Source organism: Rosa chinensis, chromosome 2, assembly GCF_002994745.2.
Source record: "Rosa chinensis cultivar Old Blush chromosome 2, RchiOBHm-V2, whole genome shotgun sequence".
Lineage (NCBI taxonomy): Eukaryota > Viridiplantae > Streptophyta > Magnoliopsida > Rosales > Rosaceae > Rosa > Rosa chinensis.
This window is the reverse complement of record NC_037089.1, coordinates 23486125-23497744: the sequence shown is the minus strand read 5'-3', so window position 1 is coordinate 23497744 and position 11620 is coordinate 23486125. Positions and strand designations below refer to the sequence as shown.

Below are 11620 nucleotides of genomic sequence, written 5' to 3'. Positions count from 1 at the left end.
GCAAGTTCCTCGGGTACATAGTCAGTGAGTGGGGAATAGAGGCTAACCCCGACAATGTACAAGCAGTAATAAACATGAAATCTCCAGAGAAAAAAGTTGAGGGGCAGAGTCTGCAGGGAAAGTTAACGGCTCTTTCCCGATTCATTTCCAGGCTAACCGACAAGTGCCTTCCCTTTTTCAAGGCAATGAAGCGGTCCCATTGCAAAGTGGTAGATTGGACGCCTGATTGTGAAGCAGCGTTTCAGAACCTTAAGGAATACTTGGCCTTCGTTCTGCTACTCTCAACTCTGATACCAGGCAAAATACTATACATCTACCTGGCAGTGTCCAAATCCGCCATCAGCTGCGCAATTGTCTGTAGGGGAGCAACAGAAGAATTGCCGGTATTCTACGCCGGCAGAGGAATGAATGGAGCGAAAACAAGGTACCCGCCACTTGAGCAACTTGCGCTAACACTTATAATGGCCACTAGGAGGTTGCGTCAATATTTCCAAGCACATACAATCCATGTCTTCACAAACCAACCGCTAAAGCAAGTTCTCCAAAGTCCGGAACACTCAAGACGCCTTAGCAAATGGGCAATAGAACTCAGCGAGTTCGACATCGATTATAAGTCAAGAACTGCCATTAGGGGACAGGCCGTTGCTGATTTCATAGCAGAGCTAACAGAACCACAGCCGGAATATACCACCGATGTAGTGTCAAAGGACAGCGATTATTGTTGGCCATCGATTGTGGACTGAAAAATGTCAATATCTTCAGTGATTCACAGCTGGTAGTCAATCAAGTCAACGACATTTTTCAGGTGAAAGAAAAACAACTGGCGGCATACCTGGGATACGCCAAGACCCTGCTCGGCAAGTTCAGTTTCTTCAACATCACGCAAATACCCCGCTAAAAGAATGCCAAAGCCGACTCCTTGGCACGGTTGGCAACAGCTCAACCACATCAGAGTCCCACCGACACTAGGGTGGAGACCCTCGATAAGCCCAGCATCACCAAAACTCTGGCGGAGATTTACACCATGGAGGTAAGCCCAAGTTGGATGGATGAAATACTCCATTACAAGCGAGACGGCACACTACCATCCAACAAAGTTGAAGCAAGACGACTGGTACGAAGGGCAACACGATACAACATTTAAAATGGCAAGCTTTACCGCCAGGGCTTCACACATCCCAACTTAAAATGCTTAACGCCAGAAGAGGGAAAACAGGTCCTAGCAAAAATTCACGCCAGAAAGTGCGGCAATCACTCAAGAGCTAGGTCATTGGCCAACCATACCATGCGGCGAGGATATTTTTGGCTAACATTGGGAGATGACGCCAAGGAAACATCACGGTCATGTCACAAGTGTCAGTAGTACGCAGACCTTCCGCACATACCAAAAGAGCCATTATCCATCATTATTGCACCCTGGATTCACGCTATGTAGGGGCTGGACATTGTCCGAAAACTCTCAACCGCCAAAGGTCAGTTCAAATATATAATTGTAGCCATCGATTACGACAGCAAATGGATTGAGGCTGAACCATTAACGGCCCTCACAACCACTAAGGTCCAGCATTTCTAATGGAAAAATATCTACTGTCGTTATGGAGTGCCCGACACAATAATCACCGATGATGGAACGCAATTCAACAACGAAGAACTCATCGGCTTTACCGCCAAGCTAGGCACCAAGATGCGTTTCGCCTCGGTGGCATACCCTTAAACCAATGGCCAGGTAGAATCTGCCAACAAAATCATCAAGAAGCTGCTAAAAAAGAAGTTGGAAGACAAGAAAGGCCTGTGGGCTGAAAAACTCCCGGAAGTTCTTTGGGCCATCCGAACAATTCCAACATCTGCCAACGGCGAAACTCCATTTTGCATGATGTTTGGCATAGAAGCAGTCCTCCCTATTGAGGTAACCCAACCAACAGCTAGGATTGATGGATACGACGCCATGACAAATGTTACTGGCGTCAATCTTGACAAGGACCTATTGGAGGAAAAACAAGACAGAGCCCACCTACACAACTTGCAGAACAAGCAGCGGGTGTCGCGTTTTTACGACAACCGTGTAAAAGCCAGAAACCTACAACTTGGAGACTGGGTCATGAAAGAGGTCATACTACCTCCAAAGGCACTTCGCCCAACCTGGGAAAGACCTTATCAAATCGTTGAAGTAGTAAGCCCCGGCACATTCTACTTGAAAAGCAAGGAGGACGTCACATCCACACATCCGTGGAACACTCAACATCTCCGCTACTACTATAAGTAGCACCGCAACATGCCCACGAGCATCTTCACTTAGCTAATTTTTGCAAAGTTTAGCTAAGAAAAGCTACCCTACGGGTACATATTTTTATAACAAGCTGGGCCCCCCCAGTCGTCAATGAAACAAGGAATTATTCAAACCATTGTCCCACACATGCACAAAATATATATATATATATATATATATATCAATTCTGGCCAGGCCAACACCTTTGCCCCTCAAAAGGACAAAGGCAATATATGTGCAATTATCGGGTCAATCTTAATCCCTTTCATGTTTCATTAACGTGCAAAAATAGTTCCACCACAATCCCAGGGGGGATTATCGGACAAACATCCGGCACAACACAAGAAAATAAACCAAGCTGATTAAAAGTACCAATCTGATTACAAATGGCGTCTGTAAACCGCCACAATACAATAAGAAGGGATGACAAAACTAATATCAAAATATCCTAATCTTGCCCAGCGTGGGGGGAGCCTGAAATACGATCATCACGACGACGTTTCTCAACAGGATGATGAACACCGATCTTCTTCTTTCAGCTTTAGTTGTTGGCGTCGGAGTCTCAGGATTACCATCAGACCTTACATCTTCTCTGGAAGAACCACCCTCCTCATTACCATTAGAAGAGCCGCTTTCCTGGGAACAGTGAACTTCGGCTTCCTCAATATCCCCCACTTCAACGTTCTCGTCAAGAGTGGGTTATGGTGGGGCTTGATCAGCCATTATCTTGTCAAAATTCAGATAGCCACTATCCTTGAGCTCCTTAAAATTGGCGGCAGCACCTTGTTTGCCGGCATCCATCAAAAGCTCCTTAAACTCCGCCGACTGCTTAAAGGCATCAACTGCCTCTAAGAGCACTATCTCCTTCTCGTCCTCCGCTAACTTAGCCACCTCTTCCTGCCTAGCAGACTGGAAATCCGCTAACTCTTTCTCTTTGGCAGTGAGAGCCTCTTGCAGTTGAGCGATGGTATCTTCTCTTTCGGCCTTCTCTCTCTTCAGGGTCGCTAACTCAGCATTTAGGTTCGAAATAATGATGCCATCGGCAATAGTTTTATCCACCGCAAGCTTGAACTTCTCTTTTACGTCAAGAAGGGCACCGACAAGTTTGGCAATGTCCCCAACAGTAGATTTGTTCTTCTCTCTCTCTGCCTCCAAGTCACGTTGTGCCTGCAGAAGTTCTTTTTCAGCTTGCGCTCCTCCGCCGAGCATTGGTTAAGGTAGAGATTATAAGCACCCTTCAAGATCAAAACCAAGGACGTCTCCAACTTTGACGACGCCGTTGGACGAGAAACTCTCGCATCGCCGCCAAGGCCAAGGCGCTCACAGACCTTGTGCAGAAAAGCTTGTTGACTGGCGGGCACACGTTGCACCAACCCAATAACAGGGTTGTCAGAAGCAAACATGGGACTCCCGACATCCTTACGGCCAACCACTACACGCTTTTCTGCTACCTGCTTATCTCCAACCCTCATCTTCTTCGAAGGATCTGGTACAATGGTGGAGGCGACAATTTTCCTCTTCTGCGGCACACCAGACCCCTCGGATGGTGAACCTCTGATATCCCCACCAGTGCCACCGACGACTTTCTAACCAACATGTTTGGACACGCCTCTGTCCGCCACCACTTTTGTTCTTCTATCTCTCTCTCAATATCAACCTCTGCCACTGCTGTCTCCCGGGCAGCAGGTGTCGTCTTCTCCTGAGGCTTATCAGCCGCTACCTCCAGAACAAACCCCATATCTTCTTCATTCTCTTGCTCACCCTCACCCACCACATCTTTCTTTTTGCCGCCTGCCTTCTTCTTCTTTGGCAGCTTGGCACGATTTGAGTGTAGCGGAGCCGCCAAAATTTTTGCCTCGTCCCCAGTCGTTATCTTCCTTGTGTGCGGATCAACAGTCTGTTTCCGCACCTTAGCTGCTGATTCACACACGATTTACGTGTGTTTCTAGCCCTAATTACCTTGAAATTAGCGAATACTCAAGCATTATTTCGTATTATTACTTTGTTTTCTTTATTTGTAGGAAATTATGGTCAAGAGAGGAAAAAGACGAAAGAAGTAGCGAATTCAAGCAAAAAGTCAACTGGTTGACCATCGGGTCAACCAACAATTTGGTCCAATAGCAAGAAGTTCAAGGCCCAAGACCAAAGAAGCACACAAGTGAAGACCCAAGCCCATTTGTATTACATCTTTGTATTTAAATTTCAAATTCAAAATTGATGTAATGACAATAATAAATAGTGAACCACACCTCACACACATCACACATGTGGATTAAAATATTTATTTGTGTTCACACTAGGCACACACTCACTTACACTTTTGCCCTCCGATTTTCTTTATATTTTCTAAAATATTTTCTAAACTTTTAATTCTCTATTTTTTTATTAGGTTTTTTTAGTCTTTTCATTTTACCATTTTTCTACTTGTTTTTGAGCCCTTGGACCTAGGGTACAAGTCTAATTTTGACCCTTGAACCCAAGGGGATATTTAAGCACCTTTGCACACACATTTCACAAGCTTAAGACCCATTTTTCAGCACCCTAGGCCTTTTGGCCGAATTTGGGACTTCTCTCTCTTCTCACCTCTTCTTCTCTTCTTCATCCCCCATTCTTCACATGTAAGCTTGCACAAGGAGGAGACACACATATTTCCGGTATCTAGGCCACCATCTCTACACCATGGCTTCATAAGGGTAGCAAGAGAAGCCATGAAGTTATGGCAATAGCTAGTGACAAGCTTTGCCTTAAATTTCATGGATTTCTCCTCTCTTTCCCTCTTCTCTCTCTCTCTTATTTCTTGCTTATGGTGTTGTTTGATGTGTATTGATATATACTTGTGTGTGACCTCTCATGGTTTTAGGGTTTTGAAACCCAAGTTTACTTTTATATGGTTTTGTTGAGGAATTAATAAAATTGATGTTTATTCATATGATTTGTATACTCTTGCTTTAATTTCTTCACACTAGATGTATGGTTTAGGTTTTCCCCTCCTTAATCTATGTTTGGTGTGTTGGAATTGGAATATTAAATTGGGGAATTTATGTTTCAATTTAGATTATGGCATAAGTATGGTGGAATTAATTTGCCCATTGCATATCTCTATTTCCATTTGGATTTCTTAGATTGTGGTTCTCAAGTCACCCAATTTTGAGTATTATTACCCATGATTGTCAGAATAGTATTCGGAATTTTTGGGTAGGGTAATTGTTATCACAAATACTCTTTTCGACCTTATTATTTGTGGTGATGGTTGCTAGAGTGTGTTACAATCGATTGTCGAAACATAAAGCATTTAGTTTTGAGCACTTATGGCCCTAACAAGGCATAAGGTTTAAGACTAGTATAGGGTCGCCAAAAACTAAGTATTCTTTCTTCTTCTTGTTTTTGCTTAGGGTTTGACTACTATTTTATGACAATCAATTTAGCTTTCTTTTCGACCTCTTAATGCTAAATGGAAATCCGACAAAACATTTGAAGCATCATTTGAATTAATCATCATCATTCCATATAAATTTAGATTTGTGTGGAGAACCTTGAATTCCATGGTGACCCTTGATGCTATGCATCCCATCCTTCTATCTATCTTATTTTTATGTTGTAGTTAGTTAGTTTATTTATCATTTGTGAAAATCCAAAAATATTGTGACTTTCCCACTACCATTCATTTGTAAATCCATGTGGGCGTGAGCATTACAAGCACTTTTGTGAGTTTCACGGCCCTATATAGGCCTTGCTTGGTGCAAGGCCGTCTATGTGACTTTGTGTGATGCAAAGTCATGCTTGAATGAGGCTCGGTGCCTTGTTTAGCATTTTTTTTTAGTTTGTTCAAGTGATTGTCGGTGACCTAGAACCATAGGATTCTTAGCTAGCTCGTAATCTCCGAGGTACGATAAACCGGGACGTAAATACTTCCCATCTTTGATGACCGTGTTGATTGTTACGCGATAGGCGAATGAAAAACGCTCAAACCAGCTGCCTCGTCAATCATAAAGTTGACGTAGTCTTTGAAACCGCCGATATCAGCCATTGCTTTCTTCAAAACTTTGTTGGTTCTCTTGTTAGTACGAATTACCGCTACACAAAAGGGGGGGTGGACAACTCATCAGTGTGCCATCAACTGCAGCAGTGTAGCACAGTTCCAAAGACAAGTCTAACTTATCGGGCTCACAGGTCAGGCGCAGATGAATAAGCAACGACCAGTACGATAGGACGCTTAAATCTAGACAACTTTTGTGGGTCCAACAGTAGTGCACCCGACACACTCTCTGTCGCTCAATGTCCGTCAACTTCGGTATCCAACCCTCTGCAAACAGAGACAATGTATCATATAACGAAACAAGCACAATGACAAAAACAGGGTGATATAGATAACAAAGAAGCGGTTATGACATTCAAATATAAAAATCAAGCCTCAAGTACAGACAACCTTTTATTGATTAAAACTTCAAGGGAAACCAGAAACGCTGAGCTTTAGCCCCCTCTGGCCTTTTATCGTATTCCCAACTGTTAGTGCTTGAGATTTGGCGGTAGCCAAATCTTTACTAACCCGGGTCCAATGGGCGGACAGCTGCTTATAGATGTAGATGTCTCTCGTTACCTGTCAAGTAACATACAAAGAACGTCAGAGGGGAGACAGCGTTAGGTGGTCTTCTCTTCTCTGATGCCTAAGTTAGTTTATGTATAATGACATAGTAACAGTAGGAACATCAGTTATTACGTAATTAATGAGGAGAGAGGAGTGGACCTTTTATAGGTAGAGAAGAGGATGATCTCTTCTTTGCTTTCGATGTGGGACTGAAGTGCTTCAGTTCCCAGCTTCTGGAGTTTCTGGTGTCATCTTGGCGCAGCGCGTGGCAGCGCATCTGAGATGATCTGGCGGTCAGCCGGGGCTCAAGCGGTATCTTGCTTGCCGGTATTTCCTTAGGTCACACCGTTGGCGGTAGTTGGTACCGCTGGTGTTGACATGAGCGTGGCTCATTCATAGCTAATTATGCTTGCAAATGCCTATGTGAGTACAAGTCCCCCAAGTCCCTAGTCAAGGAGGGCAATCTTGGTTGGGGATTTGCCTAGCCGTTCCGAAGCGTTACCTCCACTAGGCTTGCAGAAGCATAATTAGCGTGAGTGCGTTGTCAACCGTGAGCTTACTGAGCAAACGCTTTCTACCCTTTCGGGTGGGCCCTTGCTAGGCCCCCCAGGGAGTCCCCCACTCCCCGGCTAAGATAAACTTCCGTTTGGTCGGTATGTTGTTTGTTGAGGGGAAGCCGCGCTGAGCGGAGGGTGTTAGGAAGTGAACCCAATCTTTGATACCCTAGCGTTGGGGGTCAACGGGCCTGATCAGGCCTGTCGAAGACTGTTGACATGTCCCCTTGTTCCGAAGGAACATTGCTTTACTTCAACACCACGTGGTGGTGGTTGTTTAGAGTGAGGTGTTGCCTCGGGAAGCACCGTTTAAAGTGAGGGGGGATAGAACTGTCGCGGGGACTTTCTTGGTCGGGAGACTTTTGAGCCCGACGGAGATTGTTATGCCCGTAGCTTGGCGTGGTTCTGCTAACTGTTTTGCCCATAGCGGAGGCTGCCTTGCTTGCAAGATAAGAAGTTCCGCTAGTGGTATTGCACATAGCAGAGACTGTCTCGCTTGCAAGATGAAAAGGGAGAAGTTCTGGTACCGATGTTTGCATAGCCGAGACTGTCTAGCTTCCAAGATGGAAAGGGAGAAGTTCCACTAGCGGTGCTGCGCGCAGCGGAGACTGTCTCACTTGCAAGATGAAAAGGGAGAAGTTCCGCTAGTGGTGTTTCGTGTAGCGGAGACTGTCTGGCTTGGAAGATGAAAAGGGAGAAGTTCCACTAGCGGTGTTTCGCATAGCAGAGACTGTCTCGCCTGGAAGATGGAAAGGGAGAAGTTTCGCTAATGGTGTTGCGCGTAGCGGAGACTGTCTCACTTGCAAGATGAAAAGGGAGAAGTTCAGCTAGATGTGTTTCATGTAGCAGAGACTGTCTCGCTTGGAAGATGGAAAGGGAGAAGTTCTGCTACCGGTGTTGCCCGTAGCGGAGACTATCTCGCTTGCAAGATGAAAAGGGAGAAGTTCCACTAGCGATGTTTCACGTAGCGGAGACTGTCTCGCCTGGAAGATGGAAAGGGAGAAGCTTCGCTAGCTGTCTTGCGCGTAGAGCAGATTGTCTCGCTTGCAAGATGAAAAGGGAGAAGTTCCGCTAGCGGTGTTTCGCGTAGCGGAGATTGTCTCGCCTGGAAGATGGAAAGGGAGAAGTTCTGCTAGCGATGTTGCGGGTAGCAGAGACTGTCTCGCATGCAAGATGAAAAGGGAGAAGTTCCGCCAGTGGTGTTGGACGTAGCGGAGACTGTTGCTGATTTGTGTTCTTTGGAGGTTGCTTCGTGCGGACGCTACGTCTGACAACTGCGTGCACGTGGTGGTCATGCAATTGGTTAGCTTGTGGAGTGACGTCTTCCCAGCACGCCCGCCTTCTTGCCATTAATGCGAGTAATTATTGATTTTGTAACCGAGGCGAGTAAGTGAGATCGTGGGAGACGTGTACCGTTGTTTGCGAGATGTCATTTTTTGGCAGACTGCTGAGATTTGTCTGATGTTGACATAAAAGAGAGGGAAGCCACAGTGGGTTTGACATCTCCCACAGTTCAAACTCTGAGTAGTCATCTTCAAGCTTCGTGTTGCCATATGAGATTTCAATCTCTGCCCTTCGAGCGAAATCGTTCTCTACCGGAGGAAAAGTCTATCAAGAGGAAATCATCTCCACGCACATCAGAGTTACTTTTTCTCAATTTGGTGATCTGGGTCTCTTGGCAATTTTCTTGCTTTGCGTCAGTTTGTCTCTTCCATTTGTTTTGTATCTTGAACGATTTCTGCCATTTCTGGTAGGTTCTGGGGGTTGAGTGAGTTTTTTTTTTTTTTTTTGGGGGGTGGGTTTAGACATGTGCCAGGGGGTTGTTTATGGGTTTTGTAGGTGGTTGAATCTGGGTTTTAGGTATGTAGTGTTCTTGTTTTGGTACTTTCTAGGTTTGCCAAGTATGAGGGTTCTTGATGTTCTTGACTGTAATTGCCATAAGGTTAATTTAGATCGCTCTGAAACTAATCGACCTTAGTTTTAGGGTTTGTGATGGCTAGCGTCATAGATATCTCAAGCAGTGAGGATTCCGGGTCTGACGTGCCACTCGACGGTTCCGATAAGGCTTTTATTAACTCGTTGCGTTCGTCTGCCCCTACAGGAATCTCACTGTCCGATCCGCTAGACATCGAACCACTATAGACCATACCAGCGGTACTCCTATGGGTCGTGCCGGTCGTCCAGAGAGTTCTAGGGCCCGCAAGGATGTTGCAGCCCGCAAAAGGCGTGAGGAGAGGCTAGCTAGCAATAGTGTTGCTAGCGGCTCCGCTGAGGGGGAAGATGCCGGAGGAGAAGATGTAGAGTCGGCGTGGGTCCTTCGTGATAGGACGCCAGTTGAAGTGGCAGGAAGTCCCACAACGGCGGCAACCGTGGACCGCCTGAAACGTGTGTTCCGTCTGCCTTGCGTGGTGAAGCTGAGACCACCTGCTAGAGATGAGAAAGTGTCCATTTTGCCAGTGGGGCATGCCGCTGTGCACGAAGCCATTTTCCGCCAAGGTGTGACGTTTCCTTTGCTGCCCAATCTTCAAATCTTGGTGTGCGAGTTTCGTCTTGCCTTCGGGCAAACTTGTCCCAACATGTGGCGGCTACTGCTGGGGCTGAATCCTCTCTGGCGGTTGGCTGATTTCGAAGGACCAACTGTGGAGGAGGTGCTGCACTTTTAAGAGCTAGTGTTTGTGAGGCGCCAAGGCTGCAGTGGCCAAGTTAACCTTACTCGCCGCCAAGGGGCGCCCAAGCTAATCAAGAACTTGAAGAATTCCATGTTCGCCTGGCGGGGTACCTTCTATGTTGCCACGTCAGGTTGGGAGTATGACGTAAGGGCGAATGAGGCCGAGCCGACACATAGGATTTAGTCAGAGTTTCCACCCATCCGAGGTTGATGCTAGCCTCCTTCGACTTTCGTTAGCGGTTTACTTGTATAAATTGCCTTCACTATATTCTGATGTCTCTTATATTTGTGCAACGGGCCTTTGCTTCAACTTGACACGGGAGGAGCAGTGCTGCCTAGCGAGGATCAGGGGGTGCTGGCAGAACCGGAATCTTCTAGACCTACGCCTTCTTACTGGTTGGGAGCTACTGGTGGACTTGAAATTGACTAGCTCCGTTGGTAAGCCTCGCCTGCCAACTAGTGAGGTCGTCTTTTTGTATGTGGGTTGAGGCTAATTTGGTGCCATTTGCGTAGATTCACCGCCAGGAAATAAATCTAGCCGGGAAGCATTTCAGAAGTCCATGGATCGTGCGAAGCTAGATGACTTCTTGGAGTGTATGTACGCCGCGGGGCTGTCGGTGCAACAGACAGTCGTTGATCCTCAGACTCTGGCGGTGAGTGAGACGGAGGTACCAGTGGTGATGTCGATGCCGCTTTACTCGCACATCGCTCCCGCCGGTGACTGAGTGGCGGCCGAGGGTGGTGCCGATGTAGGGGTTGTTGGCGAGAGAAGAGTAGCCGCGGCTCCCAGAAGGCGAAGAAGATTGCCACCCAGCGGCGAGGGCCACTGAAAGAGCTGAAAGAGAAGACTGTGCCGCAGCCAGCTGTGACAATAGCCGATCTGGAGCCACGTACGTCTCTGAGGGCTGCTGTCGCTGGCGCCACACGGGTGGTTTGGCAAGGGAAGCGGAGGCAGAATGATGATGAGGGCGAGGAGGAGGTTGAGGACTTGGTGACCATTGGGGCTCGTCCTCAAAAGAAGGCAAGGCAGGGCCTGCCGCAGGTTACTGTGGCTGTCGCCGGAGTGGGGCCCAGCGGTAGACTGGACTCGTTTTTAGCCTACGCGGAGTTTCTGACGGAACCTGAGCAGGAGTTTCTCTTCCACCTTTGTGAGAGGCTCGGGTTCAGCGGACTGGATGGGACAGTTCGTCCGACCACAGTTCAGCAATCACCGTTCGGCTTAGCCTTTGGGCACTTGTCTATGGGATTGCACGAGCTGTTCCTAGCTGCGTCGAAGTAGCCTGAGATTGAGCTGCAACTGCAGGAGGAGCTCGGAGGCCTTCGAGGGCAACTGGGGGAAACTCAAGGTAAGCTGGCGAATAAGGAGCGGCGACTGACCAAGGCTGAGTGTGATGCCTTCGATGCCTGCGGCAAGCTTAGTGTGGCCATTGAGCAGAATCTTGAGCGGAACGACAAGATTAACAGGCTCGAGCAAGATGTGGCTCTGTTGAAGGAGCAGATGGCGGCTAAGGGCAAGAAAGTCGACATCCTTCAGAAGGACTCTACTG

The 11620-nt window shown here is 47.1% G+C and overlaps 1 protein-coding gene across 1 annotated transcript; it reads left to right on the top strand.

Moving 5' to 3' along the window:
* Positions 1 to 1024: 1024 nt before the first annotated feature.
* LOC112183949 lies at positions 1025 to 2263 on the top strand. Its single transcript, XM_024322268.1, has 3 exons — positions 1025 to 1030; positions 1436 to 1558; positions 1727 to 2263. Exons 1-3 carry the CDS (start codon positions 1025 to 1027, stop codon positions 2261 to 2263), a joined length of 666 nt encoding a protein of 221 aa, XP_024178036.1.
* The last annotated feature ends 9357 nt before the right edge of the window (positions 2264 to 11620 follow it).